This window comes from Ixodes scapularis, unplaced genomic scaffold, assembly GCF_016920785.2.
Source record: "Ixodes scapularis isolate PalLabHiFi unplaced genomic scaffold, ASM1692078v2 PGA_scaffold1__304_contigs__length_218370807, whole genome shotgun sequence".
NCBI lineage: Eukaryota > Metazoa > Arthropoda > Arachnida > Ixodida > Ixodidae > Ixodes > Ixodes scapularis.
The window spans coordinates 43,418,835-43,442,218 of record NW_024609846.1 but is presented as its reverse complement, the minus strand read 5'-3'; the positions used below and the strand labels follow the sequence as shown (position 1 = coordinate 43,442,218).

At 47.5% G+C, this 23,384-nt stretch overlaps 2 protein-coding genes across 2 annotated transcripts in view; both read right to left on the bottom strand.

The window, feature by feature from the left end:
* Positions 1-772: 772 nt before the first annotated feature.
* LOC115317410 overlaps positions 773-23,384 on the bottom strand; it is a 137,768-nt gene continuing 115,156 nt past the window's right edge. Inside the window, exons 10-14 of the mRNA XM_040223795.1 lie at positions 5,226-5,356; positions 4,262-4,327; positions 2,387-2,491; positions 1,398-1,468; positions 773-872 (exon numbers count right to left, since the gene is read on the bottom strand). Of these exons, the coding sequence (XP_040079729.1) occupies positions 773-872; positions 1,398-1,468; positions 2,387-2,491; positions 4,262-4,327; positions 5,226-5,356 (473 nt within the window). The remainder of the gene's footprint in view (positions 873-1,397; positions 1,469-2,386; positions 2,492-4,261; positions 4,328-5,225; positions 5,357-23,384) is intronic.
* On the bottom strand, positions 18,636-22,748 carry LOC115315606 (myb/SANT-like DNA-binding domain-containing protein 3). The gene is made up of 3 exons (XM_040223778.3): positions 21,950-22,748; positions 21,160-21,372; positions 18,636-19,101 (listed from the first exon to the last, which is right to left on the bottom strand). Exons 1-3 carry the CDS (start codon positions 22,266-22,268, stop codon positions 18,725-18,727), a joined length of 909 nt encoding a protein of 302 aa, XP_040079712.1. The 5' UTR covers positions 22,269-22,748; the 3' UTR covers positions 18,636-18,724.

Genomic DNA, 23,384 nt, shown 5'->3' with positions numbered 1-23,384 from the left:
CTTCTCTCCTTCTCTCTCCCTCCGGCAGACGACGCTATTTTTGAGCGTGGGCAACAACGGCAACAAGGCCGGAGAGGTGAATGACCTACGTCAGCAAAAGAGGCAAACGCGACGCACAAATTGGACAGAAATGCCGCGCAGCGTCAGGGCCCGGCTCAGTCAGTCAGACACGGCTCTGCAGTCAGTGAAGGTCTCTGCACAGCCAAACGCTGCATAGCGTGGCGCGCCGGCCCGCTTCGCTTGGCATGACGCGTTGCTGAAAGTCGTCATACATGGCCGGCATCAGACGCCAAAAATGGCTGCTGATGCCGGCCGTGTCTGACAAATTTCAACATCGTGTGATATCACGGAAACAAAGTTGGTCACGTGGCAAGCACCAACATACCGGTGAGCACAAGGAGAGAGAAATATTTGAGGGTCAAGGCTTTGGCAAGAAGGAAAGTTGAGTGCAATGGTTCGTGTTATTTCAGCCCAGAGGCGCTTTACTCGTTGCACGTGTCGCGCTACGACTCTGTCCTGAAACGAAGTTTTGAAGTCTGTGAACATGCGGTGACTCTAGATTTTTCCCCACAGGGTTTATTTTATTTATGTCGTATTTCTTAAAACGACGTCGCAATTGCAAACATTGAGTATATACAAAAAAAATAATTAAAACACGGAGGGCTGGTGCAGCTGCACCGCTCTGAACGTTAATCATCATCATCATGACAGTCACCGTTGGCTTGGTCAGTTGGCCAAGCCAGCGGACTGCGTTGCGAGGCTTCTGGTCCATTCAGATTATGGAACACAGCGGTACGGCGTTTAGCTGACCGCCTTCCTTGCACACGAAGTCTCTGGCCATTCGAAAAGAGTGTCTCATCGGTACTATGAGCCTGAAAGAAGAAAAAAAAATTGTCAATATATATTAGTGTTATCTACCATCACTAATTGACTTTTTTTTTGCATTAAGCAACTTCTTTTTGCTACGTAAGCTGTTGGCGGGACACGTGCTGAGTTTTCTCTTCCGCAAGAAGTTATCTTGTCAAAGATAATTAAAAATGTTTTGGTAATCTTTTAATTATTTTTGTAAAAAAAATGAGACGCCTACTCCGTATTTTTTAGCGCGTGTGACTTACGTAGGGGGATTGGGAAATGAATTCGAGGGGCCTCAGAAATTCACCCTTTGCAAAAAAGCAGAGCGTGTACAAGTACTCTTTCATGCAGTGAAGTGTTTATTCTCAAGCACGAGCTAACCACAGCAGAAAAAAAAATAGTTTCATGATCTTTTTTAGTTAATGTTTACAAAAGAAACGAGAGGGTGGTAAGTCGTCAGGACAGGGGTTGACGGGCAAACCAAGGACCATCAGGGATCCAAGGCCGGAAGTAGACGAAGGGGTCTGGCTGCTTGTCAAGCTCACCGGAGTTTATCTTCCAGGTCGTCGAGGTTGAAGTTTTTCTTATACTGGTCCGAATATTTTCTGCAGAGATTCTAAAAGAAACAACGGGTGTGGGGCTTTAACTGAGAGCGAGGCAGGCGAGCAGTGACTGGGCGAAAGGGACAGTACAGGCGCGACACAGGATTTTGCGTTATTCATGCAACGCACGTAACCGATCACTCAAACATAGGTGAGAACGAGAGCGATACACATTAAATCAGCACAAACTCAAGGCGTGCCTACGAAAACATAATTCGGTGAGCTATGAAACATTAGCACATCGTAAAAAAATACAAAAAAGCAAACTAAAAAAAAAAAATGCCAGGAGGCATTTTGTGCTCCCTTGCAATTTGCGGGGGAATATATCCTTTGTCGTGTGGGGCTGTATTTTTTTTTTGTTTTGCCTTACCTACTATTATATCTTATGTACAAGTTAGCATCCGGATCATGAAAAAAGTACAAAAACAATTATAGAGATCAACAAACGCAAAAAACGGCTTATTCGACAGTTTTGCCGTGTTAGGGTATTGTTGATTGTGAGTTGAACTGACCAACAAATACGGCGAGCAAGTTTGTCTGCTTCTTGCCCGGAGGTACCCTGATGTCACGGATCCGAGCTCCGACTAAAAAACATAATGTGTAGACAAAAAAAAAATGCTTCGAAGTCAAATGTTTTTAGGTGTTCGTTTTTTTTTTTTTTAATTGTTCAATCTAATCGTATTATCCAAGTTTGCAAAATATACGTCGTTTATCGGTAATACAAAGATAATAATTTCTCAAAACAGGCAAAAAGCTCACCTCACGCGAATTTATGCATTTATGAGAAGAGGCGTCGAGACGACTCGGGTAAGGGGGGGGCGGGGACATTTTTCGTTATTTCTCCCGTATTGTTTCCATCAAATTTCTAAAATATCTAAAAAGAGCCCCCCTTCCTCCCTTTCGTTTTGACGCCACTGGTACTGAGCACTTACTCTCGCGAATTGGAGGAAGAAATACTGGTGCAGAGTTAGCTTCAAGTTTCTCATGTTCGATTCCACAAACTGTTCCTCGTATTTTCCCATAAACGTAGCGTATGTCTGAAAGTGCAGGAGACAATTGTTAAAAATCCAGGGTGGGATTACCCAGGTTCATCGGTTTATATAATTTAAACACCCAAAAAGGGGGTCTGCTCAGCAGCTGAACCTGATCGGATAGCATATCCAAATGACGCAAGTTAACTTATTCATTCTCTTCGCTTAATTAAGGTATATCATTTGGTGAGAAACACATGTCTATACATGAGGTTGTTTCTGTTTGAGATTGGGAATCGATTCACTCTCGCAATCCGCTGGAGTTGTATGAAAAAAAAAAGCTTTGAAGCCGATCTTTTGTAATATTCCATAGTAGAGCCACCTGCGAGCTCATGGTGAATTCCACTGGTAGATCCGGGGCGCTTTCCGAAATACGCGAAGAAGGCGAAGTTCTGCTCCCTGGGATCCGCTCCGAATCGACCGGCGGAAGGTGGACTCAGATTTTTGGAGCGACCCACCGATTCGCCCGAGATCGTCGGTCTTTCAAAATGGTCTCTGCTCGAACTTGACAAGCCGACCAACACCTCAGCCTACTCATCTTTTTGGCAACTGGTGAGAACTGTCGCTGCCTAGCTGAAAAAATACCACGCGACAGAGACCGGGCGAAATTTTAAGTACCACGGAGCCCATGACACAAATAAGGAGCAAGACCTTTTCGTTCCCCACCGTAACATACCTTTCGGCCTCTTCAAAGTGGCGGGGCACGCGCAGCGATTGCCATTGGTGGAGTTCAGACTGCTGGTACGACTTTAATAAACACAAAGAGGTAACAAACCATCACTTGCACGGTAGTTTCCTAATCTGTTCTTGCTTTATTGCAAGGGAAAACGCCGGCGGCATGCAGTGTAAAAAGGGTACACAATCAGTGGCGGAAAAATGAGCAGGCCTAACCTAGAGTCACTAGCCTAACCTTCCGTCTGCCTTCAGATTTTTTGACGTCCTTTTTCTCGTTCCCCCTCTCACGATCACAGATGTCTGCGCTTACGATTTGCCACGCTCCAGTACCGGCTTTGTACTCTATACCGTCCCAATCTCGCGTAAACAGCCGACACGTCCGAGCAGATCCAACTCGACCGATACGACGGGTCGGTCGGCCTGTCCGGCGACCTTTTCGCGCGTGCGCACCGCCGGGTTAAAGGAAATGACGTAGCGTGCTTGGCAACTTCTGCCAAGATCTCTTAAATCCCGCGGATCAAGTTCGGTGGGGTCGGAGGCGCTCCACGGAGCGGGCGCTGCCAGAATTCTACGAGCGGAAGATGACCAAGTCGAGCCAGATCTGCGAGCAGAATATACGCGCTCCTAATGGAGCGCTTTTTGGAGCGCTCGACATTTGCCAGCGGAATTCACCATCAGTTCCGGTTAGGAAGTGCAGTCGGAGCTGCGCGCGTATAGAGTCTTTCGTTTTCCTAAATTGCCAAAAAATATTGTTTCCGCTTAGATAGCACGGCAAGAGACCACCTGAAGAGACTGTGCAACGATATTGTGTTTGAACGGTTTAGAAACCGCGTGGTGGTCATAATGGATACGAGCATCGCTTCGATCGACAAGGCGATTCCAGACACAAGTCGCAATGCAAAACGCACGCCGATTGTCTGAGTGACCACATCATGCCACGTTGACATCACCGTTTCTAGTATATCCAGAAAATACCCGTGCTCAAGTCGTAACACTCTTACATAAAGAGAGCAGGTGGGTTCTCTTCTCTTTTCAACAATAAAGTGGGTTTCAATTCTTTTACCCCCCATATAGGGTGTAGTTTGACAGCAGGGTGCTTACCTTATAAGCGAGGGAAAGCCCCCCAGAGAGGCAGACGACAGCTTGAAAAAGCTTAATGTAGTCGGTCTGAAACAAGGCGGCAAGTTTTCATCCAGTGACCACTTGATTTAAAACTTGTGGCCTTTTACCCTGAAGCCCTAAAATTCCCATCTAAGCAAAACTAATTTGGCTATCTGACCATAAGGAAACTCACCTACGACCTTGATCTTTTAAGTTCTAACCTCCCAACAAAAACAAACCAAATCTGACCGTTTGAACTGGAAAGAAATGACCCACGATCATGTCGTTTTAATTCAAGATGGTAGCCTTTGACAGATTATCACAGTTCGACGTAAGTGTTGCCCCTTATCTTGCACGCGCGACTTCACTGCGCCAAGCAGGGATCTGTGCTTGGACACGACAACCTACCGCTCTAGTGCACTAGCCCTAGCGATGTTTCTTTATCTTGACTAATGATTTCCTTGCCCTTTGTGTAACACAGCACGCACACACACCCGAACCGCACACAGCACGCAAAACACATACCCAAAACCCACGCGCGCACGCACACACAAACCACACACACATACACACGCTCACCACGCCACCTACATACACACCCGCCCCAAAACAGCACAATATTTAGGCTGCGAGACATATTTCGAGCTAGAATCCCAACCACGTCAGTCCCGTAACAGAAACATGTTTCGAAATTACTCGCCTAAGCACTGGAATGAAACTATGGCGATAACATGTTGTTTGGGGGGTAAAGTTAATGTTGTAATATGTCTGTCCCATTCAAACCCATTTTTTTTTTTTTTTTGCAAGAACGGTGGAAAAGGGAAGGGGGGGGGGGGGGGGGGGTTCAGCGTATTTTTAAGGCTTTTTAGAACAATTGTCTTCAGAACTGAATGATAAAGGCCGTGGAGCGTGGTGGCATGCAAATCTTTCTCCGATCGGAAGTTCGGAGATCTAAAGCGCCCACCTCGAGCAGTTGGCTCTGCAACGAGAGAACGTCCAGGTCGTTCGCGAAGCAGTTCATTGCTTCGTCCAGCTTCTCCTTGGTCTGATTGGAGTGCCAGTCTTCGAAATCCAGCTCGTCGTTGATATATGCTCCTGAAGATTAAAAAACAAACAGTGTTTAATTTTTACTTCCAACATACGTGTTAAAAACAAATAAAGAGTAGCCGCGAATCGTTTATTAATGTGCTCTATGCGAGTTCTACAGCCAGGGGGACAATATACAAGGAAATATTTATCAGAATAAGTACGATAATCAACTAAGTATGTTTTCATGAACCTTTCTATTGGCGAAAATAAACATGGTTCCGACTAGAAACTTACTGAGCGTCATAGAAAAGCACTAAATGAGTAAATTATAGAAATACTCGAAGCACATGGGATGCGCGGGGGGGGGGGGGGGGGGGGTCTAATGTTACCACTCGTACAACAGGCGCAAGCCTAGCGGAGCGAAAACGAGGGTGATAATAGTATCCTCCGCGTTCTCTCCCCGCCAGCCTTGAGCTCTTGAGCCCGTTGCACAAATTGCAATTTCAGCGTGTCACCGCGCTTCCCCATGCTTCGAGTCTTCCTAAAATTGACCCATTTTGTCATTTTCGATGACGCTCAGCAAGTATCTAATTAGAAACTTGCATGAGTTGGCAACGCGCGAGGCAATATTGCCGATACTACACATGGTTCCCAAGAGGACCCGGTGACTGGAGCCCATGTGGCGATTACCGCGCACTTAACATGGCCACGATACCGGATTGCTACTCCATACCCCGATGTCCAATACCTTCACAGCGTTCTTAACTGGCACGACGATCTATTCTAAAATTGACCTCTTAAAAGGTTGAACACCATTGAGCGAATATGCGGCAAGAACCGAGGTACTTTGTCCTGCGGCGCGTTCGCTTTGGGCACGGCGGAACAGTAACTCTTCTGACACCACGCGCAGAGCAAACGCCGCCGGGCGAAATTAGTCGTGTTTTTTTTTTTGCTCCATGGAGTCCAGTTTTAAGGGCATACCACCAGATACCCGTTGAGCCTGCCGACGAGCCGCCAAGACAGCAATGTCGACTCCCTTCAGTTTGTTTGACTTTGTCACGATGTCGTTTGGACTATGTAATGCAGCCCATACATTTCAACGATTCATCGATCAGGTCATCTGCGGCTTACCTTTCTGCTATGAGAACGTCAACGATCTCCTCGTCACGACATGAATGACCTCAAAAAACGCCTAAATCAACTTTTCAGCCGGCTGCAAGACTATGGCATCCTGTTCAGAATCGACAAGAGTCAGTTCAGAGTAACGGAGTAAACCTTTCTTGGTCACCAAATCTACTCTCAAGGTATCTGACCTCTAAAAACAAGGTCAAGGTCATCATGTATTATCCTAGACCAACAACAGAGCGCGCGCTGCGGCGATCCTTAGTGCTCGTTAATTTCTACAGGCGCTTCCTTCCACACGTGCCACCATTCTACACATACTGGAGGCACTGCTTTCTGCCACCAAAGCAAAGAATTTCCTGCTGACATCGACTTCAGAGGTGACGCTGGTCGTCGAAAAACTAAAAAAAGAACTCGCCAGTGCTACACTTTAGATGCACCCTTCCTCAAATGCAACGACGTGACTTATGGTAGACGCCTTAAACGTCACAGTATGTGGCGTATTGCAACAAAATTAAACGATGCATGATCACCCATCTCGTTCTTTTCACGAAAACTGCAAGACGCCGACACCATTTAGAACACTCTAGGAACAGAGCTACTTGCAGCATACTTAGCCATCAAACACTTCAGGCACTTTCTTGAAGGGCAAGCGTTTTTCATCGCCATCGACCACAACCCCCTGGTCTACGCCATATAAAAGGCAAACGAAATCTAACAGCACGAAAACTGCGACATTATTTCGTTATCGCTTCTGATATCCGCCACGTCAAAGGATCAGAAAACAGCGTCGCAGACACGTTGTCCCGTTTAGACATCAACGCCATCAACATGCAGAAGGAGCACTTCACCTATGCTGAGCTTGCCGCGGCTCAAACACACGACCATTAGCTTCAGTACATAAGACAGGCCAACACGTCCATCGTTTTAAGAAAATCGTTTTTCCCGAGCATGATGTCACCTTGATTTGTGACACTGCCAAAGAAAAACCCCGGAAGTACACCTGCCGGCAATATGAGGGTGCACACCGTTTCTTGCCTGTTTTACGGCTCCCGAAAGCTATATTAACTCTCAACGTCTCAAATGGTACGTGGCTTGGGGTCTAAATTTTACGTTCTAGCCCTCTTCTGGAACAGAGCTTGTTCCGAAACTTGCAGGAGCGTCAAAAACAAGAAGAGGGATGTTCACCTTCATATCGCTCACGGGTGTACGTGCCACATCAATTCGAAACACGCGTATTGACATCCCTGTACAATCTTTGTCACCCAGTCGTACGTGCAACCCAAGATCAGCGCCGATATTCGAGCATTGGTAAGCTGTTGTCCACTCTGTCAGATATAGAAGATACAGCACCATACACAAACACCACTAGGACAGTTCCCTTTGCCTTCGGCATGCTTCGACAACGTCCACGTGGACATTGTTCGCCCACGTACACCTTCACGGGGCTTAAGTTACTGTAGGATGGGACCTCCGCTTTTATTCGTGCCTTGGGCGGAACTGTGCCAGTGCCGAAGCCACGTACCGATCTCGCGCCCATGCCCCCGGGATCGTTTGTTCCTTGATCCACACTACTTACTCACTTGCGTGGACCGATTTTCCTTCTGGTGAGGGCCCGTACTCTTGGATAATACAACCGCAGACGCGGTAGCTCGAGCGATAGTTTCCCTCTGGATCAGCCGTTCTGGGGTTCCTTCAGCACTAACCACAGACCAAGGCCCCCAGTTCGAGTATGCCTTATTCCAACAACTCACATCGCGCCTCGGCTGTCTGCGGAAAAGCACTACAGCGTACCACCCTGCCGCAAATGATGTCGTTGAGCGCTTCCACCGGCAGCTAAGGTCCGCGCTCCGAGCTTATCCTTTCCCTGACGCATGGTTTGACAACTTGCCTGTCGTGCTGCTGGGCCTGCGTTCAACCATAAAGTCGAACCTGGGTTGTACCGTTTCAGAGCTCGTTTGCGGCTCACCCCTTAGTCTCCCTGCCGACATGGTGCAGCCGCCCATGTCACAAGCCACCATAGACCCAACAAGCCATGTCCAACGACTCCGTGAAGCAATGTTCTTTGCGTCCGACACAAAAAACGACAACCCCCCTCATTACAAGTCTTCATACGTCCTGGTCTTGCCCAATCTACGCAAGTGTTCAGTCGCCGGGAGGCCCCCCAAAAGTCACTTAAGCCTGTATATAGGAAGGGCCCATACCTTGTTGTGGAGAGAACTTACAAATTCTACGCGGTCCTTCAAATGAGCCGTTGAGAGACTTTTTTACTGGATCGCCTAAACCTGCATGTTTATCTCCTCTGGGCATAACAACGAGAGTGTCCCAGCGACGCGCTGTCGCCTACACCACGCCTTTAGCACAGGTACCTCAGGCCACTTGTACCAGGGGGGCGCATTTGTTGTAGTGGCGCCATGGTACCACAGAAGTCGGCTAGCGCAAGCCCAGAGCAGAAACCACGGGCACCACACACACGCGAGACGGGAACCTAACGACCCGTCCGCAAGATCAAGTGATGCGAACCTCCGTCTGCTTTAAATTGTAAAAAGTTGTACATGAAATCCTGTATGAGACCGCACTACTGGCTGCTACACAAGCTACGTAACAATTAGCCCATCTTTCTATCTTAAGAACGAGAATATCTTATTTTTTTTTTCTCTCTTTTGCTTTCAACAAAAGGAGAGAAAGCGTATATGTAGGTTTAGCCCAGAAACCCGAGGAATTATTTTATAATTATTATTTGGGATAGTATATGCCTCACCATCAAATAGAATGATTTCCATCATCTTGGTGGCGATTATTCCACCCAGGCTGCTAAAAGCGTATATTCTGCAAAAAAAAAATAAATTAAATGTGTAAGTCATTTTTTATAATCTCAAAATGTTATTTATTGCGCGTCATAATCAAGGTTTGAAAAGATTTCACCGACAGCTTGAAAAAAGCAGAATGTACGATCACGTTTCACGGTTGATTCTTCGGCGCGTTTTTGTCGGTTGGGGCCGCGATCTGATTTTTTGTGAAGCCACATTAAAATGCTCGGGACAAGCCACGCTCTACGCTTCTTAGGCTGTCGGTGACTACACGCCACCGCGCTGTTCACCAACAAGCCCTCGTTGGCCGACACCGGGTGCGGGCACGGAGCGCGCGTAGAAACCAGATTCGAGAGAAGCGAAGCGTCTGCAACTGCGCAGCGCCGACGGCAGCACCACCGCTTTGACGTAGTGTCAGTGGGCTGCGTTGGTTTGCTGCGTATACCAGAATGTGACAAAAAATATAAAGCACTTACGGGGGTAGACCTAACAAACTGTTTTCCGGAGGCAATAGTAAAGCCGGTATCACTGAAAAGAAAAAAAGAAAAAGAAAAAAAAAACAGCCGCAATTGCAGAACGAAATAGTTTCGACCAGTTTGATGTTAACAACGTACAGTATACTTGTTTACTGGCTCCTTCCAAAAACTACCCATAAACAAATTTTATCTAAAAACGTGCAAAAAAAGAAAAAAGGTGTGTTTTGAAAAATTAAATAGCAATAAGATCATAATCTACGCTCTGACACAGTGAGACATAAAACAATTAACGGACACAGAATGTTTGAAATAACTAGGCTCGATCTTAAATGGGCCGTAAAACTAGTCGTCTGCACGGAGAAATCGAAACTTTTTATCAAGTGTGTATTTCACAGATAGGCTTTATATTGTAAAATTACAAAGGCGTAGCTCCCTTTTTGTGGAAAAATGGGACCAAAAAGCTTGAAAGAGTCAACGGCGGACGGCGACGACGATCGAGTCGAGTGGAGGGGCGCGTTTGGTTCACGTCGGAAGACGTGCCCCAAACGTCGAACGTCGGAAACAGCGTCGGAAGCATCGTCGGAAGCAGCGTCGGAAGCAGCGTTGGAAGCAGCGTCGGAAGCAGCGTCGGAATAACGCCGACCAGCGAAAGAAAGCAGACGACACGCTGAGAAAATCCGTCGACAGCAAGAACGCCGTCGTTATGCAACCGCGATTGTTTTTTTACTTCGTTTTGCTTTTACTGTCTGCATTTAGTTTTAAACCGAACGTACATTACAAAAAGATTATGTTCATTTTAATAGAGAACGGTCGTCGCGAGCAGTCTCGATAAGGAGCAGGCGCCATCTATCAATACGTGCTCCAAACGCGCCCCGCCACACCACTCGGTCGCCTGCGTCACCGTCTGTCGTTAACACTGGCAAGTGTTTTGGCTGTATTTTAAAAAAAAAAAAAAAAAAAGAGCTACGCTTTGTGATTTTACAAGGTAAATACCGACCAGTGAAATACACCTTTGACAAAACGTTTAGCTTGCTACGTGAAGGCACCGATTTTTACGGCCCATTTTAGATCCAACCTGTTTATTTCAAACACCTTATACATATCGCCGCGCACACGGAGAGGAAAGAGCTGCGTTTGAGATTTTGCATCGGCTTGTCCATTGTTTTACTTATCCGTGTCTCGAGGTTTAGGTTATGATGTTTCCTAACCAGCTCGCTTGGATACTTGCTTCTACAAATAAAGTTTTCTTTTTCACTTTCATACCCAAAACAACGATGTGTACATTTTTGCTTTTACCAACTTAGCTCTCGAAATATTTACCCCGAAGACGTAGCGTCGGATGTGGAAATTCGGCCGATTATTACAGATAAGGCCATCGCTAGACATATACATATTAACAGAGAGTTAAGCTAATTTGAAAGCGATAGCTTCAAATTTTCTTAACTGTCTGTAACACATAAATACAGGGATTTCGATGTCGGCTTTGCAGGGGTTTCGACGTCGGCGTTTGTAGTTGTCTGCCGGCGCAGCAGAGATAGACTAACCCTTCTCTCCCCTCATGGCGCGATGAGAGAGAAGTCGAGTATTCCTATTGACTGATCCGCGCGAAGTGGGAAGAGATGACAGCCCCGACAACCCGCCAATCACTGCGCGACGACGAGGAAGCATCAGCGGAGCGTCTTCCCCTGTCGTCTGCTAACTATATGTTTCCAAACATTACTCGCCTTATACAAAATCCCACCTTGGCAGTATACAGTTGCTGCGCGTAATGTTGGAGGGTTTTAGAAACTCTCACCGGCGTTCCATTTTACTATAACAACTCAACGTTTTGAACCCAACCCGAAACGTAAATCATTTTCCGCCAAAACTCGTCGCCTTGCTCTGGCCTTCCCCGCAGAGCTTCATCCCCTTCATCTGCACTCGTCCCTCTTTCCGCTCATTGCTGAACGTCAACATTACCTCCTCCCTTCACCGCTCAATAGGGAGTTCTTGTAGACCGCGTTTCCTTCTGCGCTAAGCCCTCCGCAACGAAGAAGCTGCTACTGCGCCTGCGCCTTCGCTTGCGTCGTGACTTCCGCACACCCTTCGTAATGGCGCCCCGGCACCAAGGCCGTACTCCATCAGCAGCGAGGGCGGAGGGAACGGCTGGCTTCCTCGGCTTGCGACCGGCGTCTCACCCACTTTGACCACCAACGACAGGTTGCCTGTGTCGCGCGTACACGACGGAGTGAGGATCCCGAGGTGCGCGAACGTGCTACAGACATCGCTTTTACTGCTTCGCATATCGTGGGCGACAGAGGCACAATCTTTTGCGCGGCTTTCTAATGTTCGAGAGCGTGATTTAATTGACGTTACGCACACATAAATACTTGGCACCCGTGAAGATAAAACTGCCAAGTTAGCATTGCCTTAGTTGTGCGGGCACCTAGATTACGTCCTAAGCTATGAATCATCAATAAGTATGGTGGTAATGATATAAGGTAGCGCATAATGGCCCAAAATACAAAAATTAGTAATGTAACGCTTATTACTCAGCTTACTTTGTTTAACTTTCGTTTTATGAAAACTAAAGCGATAGAAAGAGAGTCCACAGCATACCGCGCGGCAACGTGCCCGGTGCAATCGCAGAGCGCGTTCGTCGTCACGTGATATGCTGTGAGCTTCCTTTTTATGCCGCTGAAAAGAAGCACGCAGACCGTATATAATGTTGCAAACACCCCAGTCGGGCGTATCTAAAAGGGAATTTACAACTTTTCACTGGCACCTTGGCCCTTGAATTATTATTTAGATGGCTTATTGGGGTTTACTATACGCCTCGCAAGTGGGCTCATTTTCGTCTTCTGCGCATGAGAAAGGAAGTAGCGGTGACGTCAGAACGCCGAGCCCTGATTGGCTGATCGCGACCCCCTATCTGAGCGTCGTCTGCTCCTTTGCAACGTCGTCTGCTCGCAAAACGTCGTCTGCGTCTGTCTTACCTTTCCTGCGACTTTCAAAAGTGCAGGTCTGTACGAGCGAGCTCGACTTCGCCTTTCAGAGAGGGCAGACGAAATAACTCGAGCGGTACGTTGTTTTTGTTTAACAACAAGCAGACGCGCATCAAGGAGGGAAGTCAAATGACTCACTGGCGAGGTGTCCCGAGGCGCCGAGGTTTGTTGCTAAGAATCGAGAGGGGGTGAGCGTGTTAGTGTCCGCAAGTTCCCTCCCAAATACTTTTTTCCTCCTTTCCTGTGCGGCGAGACCCCTCATTCTTTAACGGCGTCGGCGGGTTGACGCAGTTAACGTCGCCTGCTTTACGTCTGCTAGTCAGAGCGATGGCTGCTTTACCTTTCCTGCGTCTGTCGGAGATTCACCGCTTTTTCACCGGCGAGAGTCACCGTTGCCTCGGGAAACAAGGAGATAACAAGAGGAAGAAATTGACCTCTTAATCTAAAATTGAGGTCAGCGATCAAAGTATAATACGGGAAGGGTTCACAAGGGTCGCGCGGGCATATTCCATTCAGCACGCCAGCCGGTCGTGGGCAGACGTTCGCCGAGTCGCGGAGTGCCTGCTAGGCCTAACTGCCGTGCTCGCTTGGTCGCGTTCGGTGGAATCGTGGACGTTGGAGCATTTCCCGGGTGTTTGTGGATCCAGCGTTCTTGTTTGTCGTGGTCTGTTTCAAGTACTTTTTACTTTTTTCTTGTTGCTTGAAGTTGGGACGCGTGAGAAGCGCACGTAGAAAAATAAGCGCCCGTGGGTCGTCGCGACCGCGACGCTGTCGGCCATGCTGATTTGATCGTAAGACAGCTTCGGAGCTGTCGTGGGATTTCGTCGTAACCTGCGCGAAACTTACGAAAATTTTGTTTCGTGAATATGAATTTGTTCTTAAGTTTTGTCTTACGCACATTTTTGGCGTAAGATCGTTTCGTGAATATGGCCTCTGCGCTTCCGAAAGTCGCAGGAAAGGTAAGACAGACGGAGACGACCTTGCGAGCAGACGACGTTGCAAAGGAGCAGACGACGCTCAGATAGGGGGTCGCGATCAGCCAATCAGAGCTCGGCGTTCTGACGTCACCGCTACCCCCTGCGCAAGAAGCAGACGAACTTGCCCTCCGCATACATTCGTGATTCGCTCTTCGGCGTGGTTATCGGATAATGCAGCAATCTCATGGGATGAGGAGCGATTTTAAGATGTCTGGTAGACGCGTCACGATTTGTTTCTTAAGTCGTCAGAGGCTCTCTAAAAATACTGACAATTTGTAAAACGAAAGCTTCGTTTCATTGGCATAGCCTGTCTGAAACAAATTCGAGACACTTCGTCCGGCGCGTAAACAGGTCTCGAGCTTGATTTCAGAGATCACGCACGAGGGAGAGATATTAGACAGTTTATTGGACTGTAGGTTTGCCCACACAAATAAAGTGCAACTCTCTCCGGGACCTACCGCGCAGTCAAGTCAGATCGCCGCGCAGCTGGAGGATTGCACAGTGAAAATGTTTACTGCTCGCAACGTACGCGAACGCTGCGATCTGCTTAACACTAAGCCTCTCCGTGCAGTTCGTCACCGACGAACGAACGACTCTTCAAAATATCGCCCAGGTTGTCGCCGTGCACCGGACAACAATAGGTCACCGGATCTATTCCCGCGATAAGTTCGATTTGTGCCCTTTCTACGGGACGAGTGACAACCGTCCGTGATCGGATTTGGCAACCCACTCGTACTCTTTTACGGCCGTATTCTTAAACGCTACTCGACTCGAAACTCGACTCGAAACTCGACTTGAGGGTGGTTTTGCGATTCATAAACAAATCTCCACTCGAAACTCCACTCGACTCCAAAAACCGCCGTATTCTTAAACGCTACTCGACTCGAAACTCGACTCGAAACTCGACTTGAGGGTGGTTTTGCGATTCATAAACAAATCTCCACTCGAAACTCCACTCGACTCCAAAATCTCCACTCGAAACTCCAAAATTTACTCGAGATCTCGAGTCTGCGCCGGAGCTACCTTGAACGGCCACTCGAGTCACTCGAGTGCGTTCAGTGTCATGGCGGCCGACGCATCGTTCGCCGACTTCGTCGACTTCGTGTTGAGAACGGACGAAGTTCTTCACGACGACCGAGACCCCGACCAGGACGTCGATGTGCCGAGACGACGTTGCCGGGACCGGCTCAATCCGCTGGAGCATTTCAACGATTGGGAATTCCTGGTGCGCTATCGTTTTACAAAATCGACAGTTGTAATAGCGAGTTCGTTTCACACGCACTGGCACCGTTCGAGTTCTCTCCCAGAATGCACCGCACTCACAAAGTGTTGCACGGAAAACTGGACTCAAACGAACTCGCCAAATGCACCGAGTGCAGAAGACTGATGCTGCCGCCATCTATGTTGTAGAAAAGGTACCGACTTCAAACCGAAACTAGTGTCTTTCTGTTCGGAGTAATGCGTGGGAATGCGAGAGTGCAGTCGCTACCAACGTTTATCTACAAACGTTGGTCGCTGCAAGCAGCTCGGCTGTCTACAAAGCAGCTGGTTGCGATCTTTCAATTCTTATAACCGTTTACACTGAAGAAAACTGATGATGCTGTCCGAGCAGAAGCTTGATCCGTTTGAGCATGGTATTATGCTTGAACCACTGAAAGGGTACGGCTTAAAACTAGCCTGTTGGAATATCCGGCAAAACTGGGACTTTCGATTTGGATCGTAATTATAGGTGGATCAGATATTAGCCTTGGTGAGGGCGTCGAGAACGAGAGCTTTCTCGAACAAAATGCGACGGGGCAAGTTAGCTGACGTAGGTAAACGTGAAACATGATGATATTGCCCAAGCCTCGGGTAAAGTCACTATGTTTAGCTTTCTCTGATGCTTATTGGGCAGTCAGAGGTTTCTGCAGGGGGAGTTTTGTCGACAAATGTTAAATTTTTCACCCGCAAACGGATGGTGATAGATATCTCGGGGGCCGCTCTTACGTTTGTTCTGAGCATTCCTTTACACACTGGTATATTTCAGCGTTAGTACGGCAACAGAGCGATTTAAAACCTGCAAATAAATCACGGGTTGTCAATTGCTCCCTTCGGGAAATAGCAGACGCTCACAATTTAAGCTCGCGCTTGATTTCGTGGCCCGCGGGACGCGATTTCTATCGGAAAATCTACTTTTTTTTCTGTTCGGTTCCGCGACACATTGTAGCAGACGAACCCTCGTCGTCTGCTCCCGCTCCTCGCCGGCCCCGCCGGAGCGAGGCACGACGGGATTGCATTTTGGCGCACTCCCGATTTTCTCGGTGCAGCGAGTGCATGCACGCGTGGGGTGTCAGCGCTGAAACGAACTCGGAAAGTGCAACCACTCGTGGAGTGCCGACCGAAACGAACCCGTTCCACGCTGCGAGTGGGCACGCGTGGGCACGAGTGCCGTGAAACGAACTCGCTATAAGCCTCCTGCAGTGCCTGCCGCTGGAAGCAAACGAGAGCAGTCGCGGCCTGCCACTGTCCCCGATGCTCCAGCTCCTCGTAGCGCTGAGATTTTATGGCGCCGCGACTTTTCAAGTAGTCACGGGCGACCTCGTAAACGTGTCGCAGCCGACGGTGTGCCGCGTAATCGAGCGCGTCTCCCGGGTGCTCGCCGAGACTCTCTTCCCCCGCCTCGTGGATTTCCCGGAGGGCGACTGCGACGAGATCATGCGGGATTTCTACAACATCGGGAAGTTCCCCAGTGTGACTGGGTGCATCGACTGCACCCACGTCAAAATAAAGGGACCTGGCGGTCCCAATGGGGAAGTATTCAGGAACAGGAAGGGGTTCTTCTCCCTCAACGTGCAGGTAAGTTCACTTCTGTTTGTGCTGTTAGCGACAGCGAAAAAGTTGAAAACAACGGCACGCCAAGACGCGGCGTCGCACGTGAAAGCTCGGCGATATTCTGACTGATATGTACTAGAACTTGTGAAGAGATCTGTCCTCTGCGACAGTGCAGAGTGGTGGTGGGCCAGCTAGAGAGGGTTCAAAACCAAGATTTATGTATAGAGGTTTTTTTGCGCGACACAGGGGACAATTACAAGCGAGTAGACACGGACAAGCGCAACTAGGCCAACAACAAGTTTTAATCAAGAATTATGTATTCTGTGTTTTGAAACATACATTTGATTGGGTGCCGAGATGGCTTTTGTTATTTTATAGCAAACGCTCATGCTTCATAGTATTTTCCCCTTGAATTATACTTTTCGAAGAAAATATTAGGGAGGTTTTATCCCGTGCTCAAATTCTGTTCTATTATACCGCCTAAAAAACCCAGGAATTAAAACCACATTGTGAAGCTTACGTCACATACAACTGCGAGAACTCAAATGCTAGTTAATTTCCAAAGATTGCAGATGCGCTTTGTCAAAAATATACTAATCATAGTAGAAATTTCAGCTTGAGCACTTCTGTGTTCTTATCATGGCAACCTGCTCATCCCTGCACTGCTCCTTCCTATCCACAGGCCATCACAGGACCCCAGCTGCAGTTTTTTGACCTTGTTGCTAGGTGGCCAGGCCAGCCAGGCTCTGTGCATGACAGCAGGATATTCGACAACAGTCGTGCAAGGGTCCTGTACGAGAATCGGCGCATCCCTGGCCTGCTGCTCGGAGATGCAGGCTATGCCTGCATGTCATTTCTACTGACGCCCCTGACCAGCCCAGGTGTAGCCAACAGCCCAAAGGGCAGGTATGTACTAGTTTGTTGGAAGAAATAATGGCATAAAATTCAGAACAGCTAACAAGAAGTGATGCAGTAGCCACAGCGTTCCTATTGGTTACTATTAGTTCTGCAAATCTTTGTCACAGCTAGATTCATGACCTTTGGGCCTTTGTATGGCAAAATAAGCTGGCATTATTCACTTCCTGTGGACAAATTTTTTTTCAAAAGTATGTAGCATACAAGATTTTAGTTTTCTTTTTTTTTTTTTTTTTCTCGAGAACATTTGTTGTTCTTCACAGTTAGTCAGTGTCAATTGTTTCTATTTGTCACTAGAATTGGATTAGGGCCAAGAACTTGAATTAAGGTGGTAATGTAGAAAACACCAGCCAAAGCCACACTGTATGCAGAACAGTAGCCTCTGGCAAGCAATAGAAAATGCTGAAAATGCAGCTAGCACGGATGGGCCATACTCTACAGGTTACTGAACCATACTGATGGTTGCAGCAGTGGCGATTTTTACACCTGATGACCTTTATCTTGCAACGTTGCTTCCATTACCAATGGAAGCAACGTTGGTGAGCTGCTTGGTACCATATAGGTACCAAGCAGCTCACCTAAAAACAAGGAACTCGGTCGAGCGAGCATTTGGAGTGTTCAAGCGACGCTTCCCATGCCTGGACATGCGGCTGCAGTACAAGGCGGAACGGTCAGCCCTCATCATCACCGCCTGTGCTGCACTGCACAACCTGGCCCGGCTGCGAAAAGAGCCATGCCCACCCGCTCTACCCTCTCCACCAGTCCCCCGACGCCGGAGGCGGCTGTGTCCTCATGTACTGCCATCACCTCCAGACCCTGTCGACACAATCAACGGCTCGCTGAAACGCACACAGATCATCGCACTGTGTTTCCAATAGAGATATTCAAGCAGAAGCACATGTTCATAGTCAATGACAGGTCAAGAATAGTGTACAAGCTGGAGAGGAGGAAGCAGACAGAAGCTTGAGGTGGAGAGGAGAAACCTCCTCACCACTTAAAGCTTCCGTCCTATTTCTCCTCTCCAGCTTGTACTCCGTTCTTGACCCATCACTGACTCGTGCAGATACTCGGACACGAATCCAGTAGTAAGCTCTCGAATAAATTGATTCTTAAATCAAATTCCGGGTATTCGGTCACTTAAACATATTCTGGGAAAGACTTGTGGCCAGCACAGAGCTAACGAAAGACCTGCTCTTTCCTTCAATTCTAGTGTGCTCTTTCATTCAACTTCCGAATATACAAAACATATTTGGTTCTACCGTTTCACTACAATGTAGCGCACATAATTAAAATAAATAAGTAAATCCTCAGAATGCTACTAAACTGAAAGAACCCAAATTTAATCATGATTCCCACACCCTTGTTGCTTGCAGCGCAGGGCTGCCAGCTGCTCCAGCTTTATCTCTCTCTCCAGCTGGAGCAGCTGGAACTCTGCCCGTCCGCGTCGTCGCTGCTCAAAAAGCTTGTTGCGGAGTATGCGCATCTCCAATAAATGTTGCGCCTCCTTTCGCCGATCTTCCCTCTCGAGGATGTCAACACGGGCATCCTTTTCGGGAGCCAGGATCCGCTCCAATGCTGCGATACGGTTCCCAGCTTTTCTGGATGCCCCGCTTGGCAGCTCAGCACGGGGGCAGGTAATGCCCCTTGCCGGCGGAGTCGCATACGCAGCTCCAACGCTGCTCTCTTGGAGAGGTGAGGCGGACGGCTCAGGAGCATCTGGGCATGCAGAACACATTGGCACTGTGAGTGCTAGGGGAAGAGCAGGTACACAGGGGAAGAGGCCCAACAGCCACATGGGCCTTTCGCAGAAATGTTCAAAGCTAGGCGTTGGCAAACTACAGAGCGTGTCCGATGGGTTATGCTCTGCACCAGTTCCAGCACTGTGGATGGTTTACCGTTGCATTATCATAAAATTTGTGTCCCTCTGCTTCAACCTTCACGTCGTGCTTTGACTACATGCGTTTTTGCCCCGATTGCATGTTTTGTTCAGTTGGTTAACGACAGACCTTGCCATGTCAGACAGCTGATGCGATCAAATTCCTCTCTGAGAAACAAACAAGAGTAACTGCACCATGTAAACCTTCCTCAAAGGGGACACCACAACATGTGTACACTCGGACAGTTGTTATGGCAGACACTTTGTTAAGAGCAAATATGCGCAAGCTTGTCGCTAACTTGCAGCAGTGAACAAAACGTTGGGGTACAAACAAGCTGGTGAAAGTTTAACAAAAATTTAAGGCGAAAACCCCGAGACTGGGGAAAAGAGTGACAGCACAACACGCAAGTCTCAAACACAGCTGAAATTTATTGCGCAGAGGTTCGTGTGTATATAGGGTCTCCAAGCCCCCACAGCTGTGTTTGAGACTCGTGTGTTGTGCTGTTGTTTTTTTTTTCCCGTCCCTGGGTTGTTGCCTTAAATTATGTTACAACATGGGTTGTCTGGTCAGATTGTATCTCCAGGAAAACGAATAAATCGGCTTTTGGATTTAAACACATCTTTAGCAGAAAATCTTAATATTTTATACTTCCCTGAATGAGTAATTAATTTTTAAACAGCTTAAACTGCTCCTCAAATGAGCAGTGTTTACATTGTCAACATTGACAACAGCGGAGGCTCTGTAGTAGCAGAATGCAAGGAGATTTATTTGTGTCCCTCCATTTTTTTTGTTGCCCGTAACAGCAGTGCAAGTGTTACGATGTGGCTCATTGTTGTTGTGCTAGATATTTTTCGTGAATGGGACGAGACTTTTGTGGTTGTCACCTTTCATACTTTTACATGAAATATATAGCAGCTGTAAAATGGATTAGTGCAATGCGTCGCAAGCACTAGATTTCCATGAAGGAATTTTGGGAAAAAAGACCTACAATCGCTGATGAATGCTTGGCAAAAAAAATATCTCCATAAAAAAATTTCAGAACTATAGAAGCGCTCCAATTGGAGAGGTGCCCCGCAATGTTTTCTCGATACCAATAGACCCTTTGCAAAAATCCCATAAGCCCGCGCGTGCCACGAGACGAATATTGAGAGTCCTAGGTACGCCCCTCCCATTGTTCTTCCTCCTGCTGCCATGTGGCATACGCAAGCAGGTGCACAGAAATGCGAGAGGTTATCTCATTGGCTATCTTTTGTGAGGCTGCCCTTTTCTTATCCCTCTCCTTTGCACCGGCTCCGTCGATTGCTACACAAACTCTTTGAAGCCTAGTCGAACTGTGCCACGGTTGCGGTGCAAAATAAGTGGATTCGGTGACACTGCAAGACGTGACGGTAAGTTGCGATGAATAAAGTATTTAAATAGGTGAATAGCTTCACCTGTAGAGATGCGCTTACACTGCCACAGATGCGGTACGCCGCCAACAACGGTTTGGCGGATGGCTGCGACTGCTGCTGGCGGCAGCTGCAGCAACTCGCTCGCTGTCGCGGAAGCGCAACGAGAAGGCACGTGATCTGCACCGAGTCTTCCCAAAATTCTCTGCCGTCGTAGCGCTGTACGCTTTGCAACAGGTCTATTAACCACTAGTTTTGGTTTCAATTTACAGTACTACGTCGCAACCCACTGCTCACATTTTCAATTTTGGAACTTCGAAGATATGTACAATAGTGTAGATGTTGCCGAGCAATAAAAGGAAAAAGCTTGGGTGCCTGCTTTTTTTTTTGTTCCAGGTTTGTTGTTAAAATGATACGAGTCGCAAATACAAGTAGACATGTTACGGCTCACAGTACTCATCCTCAACATGTTGGTGCAAATTTGTCCCAATCCAAAAGACCCCAGTTACCTGGCACGTCGTTCCAGCGGGCGTGACTGTCATCGCCTTCAGTGCCTCGCACCATCGCCTCCAACATAGCGGCCGGAGGCAGCGACAGCACTGGCCGGTCTCTTGCCCTGTCGCTGTCACAGAGATTCGTCACCACTGTCTCCATGTGCTCTGCCGCCGCTCCCACAAGGATGAGTGAGGGGCTAATCGGCCGGCTTGTTCGTGGCCCACCTCCTGTGACAGAAACCAAAGAATTCGAAGCTCACATTGGAGAGAGAGTGAACAAAGTATGGGGCGAACAATTCAAAGTGCACACTGAATTTTCGAAATGCCTCCGTGCGAGTTAAAAACAATTATTAGGGGGACTAGAGCGAACCCAACAAAGAATCTGGCACAACCCAGTGGAGGAGCACATTTAACCACCTGGAACCTTCTTATGGGCAATTGAAAGCTGGGCACTTTGTTAGAATAGGCTTCCCGCAAGATGCGGGGACCCCCTTTTTTCTTTTTCAGTGGCGATTGTAGAAATAGAAATTCAATAACGCCAAATGTTCTACAAAAAATATGTAAAAACAAAAAAGGAGTAGTAGGCCCACTTTGGATCGAACCTGGATCTGCTGCCTGCGTATGCAGCGGACTTTGCTACGCTACAGCTTTGAACAACTCGTTTTGACAATTTTTTTTATACGAGACCCAACAAGGTGCACGACGTCGTGCACATAGCATTGTTCTGGCCGAAAAGGACTTCTCTCCGATGTTTACTTTTTACACATCGGGAACGGTTTACCAAATATGCAAATGGTCGACTTACCCGTGGCGTGGATGTCTCTCGTTTCGTCGGACTTCGTTTTTTTGTACCTGGATTTTTCGTTCTCCCAACGCTTCTTAAGTTGCTTAGCGCTTCGTGGGCGGACGTTTGGCTGGCTGTTATACTCGGTGCTGAGTTTCTCCCAAGCTTTAAGTTTAGCCTCCTTCGAGTAGTTATTTGTCTTTTTGCTTTCTAGCACTCGCGCATGCTTGGTTACGAGCGCCTGGAGGAGCGCCTTCTCCTCCGCAGTATAAATAAAACGAGCCCCTGCCCGCTCTTCGGTATCGGCCATTTCCGAGTCGTTGCCGTTGGGGTCCTCCATTATTCGTCGTGCGAGGCGGCGAGGCGACGAAGCAGGGCTGCACGGGGCGAAATCAAGAAAGACCGAGACGAGATCGACAAACCGTGAGATGGACGACCGTCGACGAGAGAACGACAAGACGCAGCCAGCGAATGCGCTTGTTGCCAGACAAGATAACGACTTTGTCCGTTTTGTCGCTCAAACACGTCTAAACTTTACGCTGCCTTAATAAAACTTCGTAGTTCACTAATTCGATGTTTGTATGGTACACGTTTTTAGATAAAACGAACGAATATGTTTATTTTTCACGTGAAAATGGTGTTTTGAATAAAACCTTTGGCTATATTCTCGCTCCCAGACGTCCTCAAGCTCGTTGGAGTGGAGAACGGAATCTCGAGTTCGAGTGAGTGCCGATTCGCGTCTGTGAATACGAATGGCACTTCGAGTGGAGTCGCGCGTCCATACTCCACTCAAGTCGAGTCGAGTTTGGAGTCGAGTGGGGGAATGTTTATGAATACGGCGAAACTCTTCTAGAATTGAGTTAGTCTCTTCTTTTAAAACATTGGGTATTTTTTTCTCAGAGACAATGTCATGGGATGATCACGTTAACTACATTATATCCAAATTGTCCAGCATTGTTGGCTTGATATATCGTAATAAACACATATTTCCCCTTAAGGTAAAGTTGTTAATATATAATTCATTATTTTATTCCCAAATAAACTATGGTCATCTAGTATGGGGCACAACTACTTTTACTAACTGTAAAAAAAATATTAATTTTGCAAAAAAAGATTTTAAGAAGTATTTGCAAAGTCCCACTCGAATGTCCAATGGATTCACTTTTTACTCAACTGGGTGTAATTAAAATTTTTGATTTGTATAGATATCGCCTTTGCGCAAAATATATGATTGAAAAAAACATGCATGTACATCATCTTGAATATTTAGCGAATCTAACACAAAAAGTACACTCGTACCAAACGCGCATTCTGCAGCCCTGGCAAGTGCCTCTTTTTAGAACAAATTATGGCCATCATACCATAGCATACACACTACCGACCATCCTTAACCACCTTCATATGCACAACATAAAACTTGACACGTTATCGGTGGGTACCTTGCGGGACATGATAC

Excerpts from the sequence above, each read along its gene's own strand:
- LOC115315606 (XM_040223778.3), bottom strand. The coding sequence starts at position 22,268 with ATGGAGGACCCCAACGGCAACGACTCGGAAATGGCCGATACCGAAGAG. Across the intron at positions 21,373-21,949 it reads GAGAGACATCCACGCCACGG|GAGGTGGGCCACGAACAAGC; the intron begins GTAAGTCGACCA and ends TTTCTGTCACAG. Across the intron at positions 19,102-21,159 it reads CCGCTGGAACGACGTGCCAG|ATGCTCCTGAGCCGTCCGCC; the intron begins GTAACTGGGGTC and ends CTGCATGCCCAG.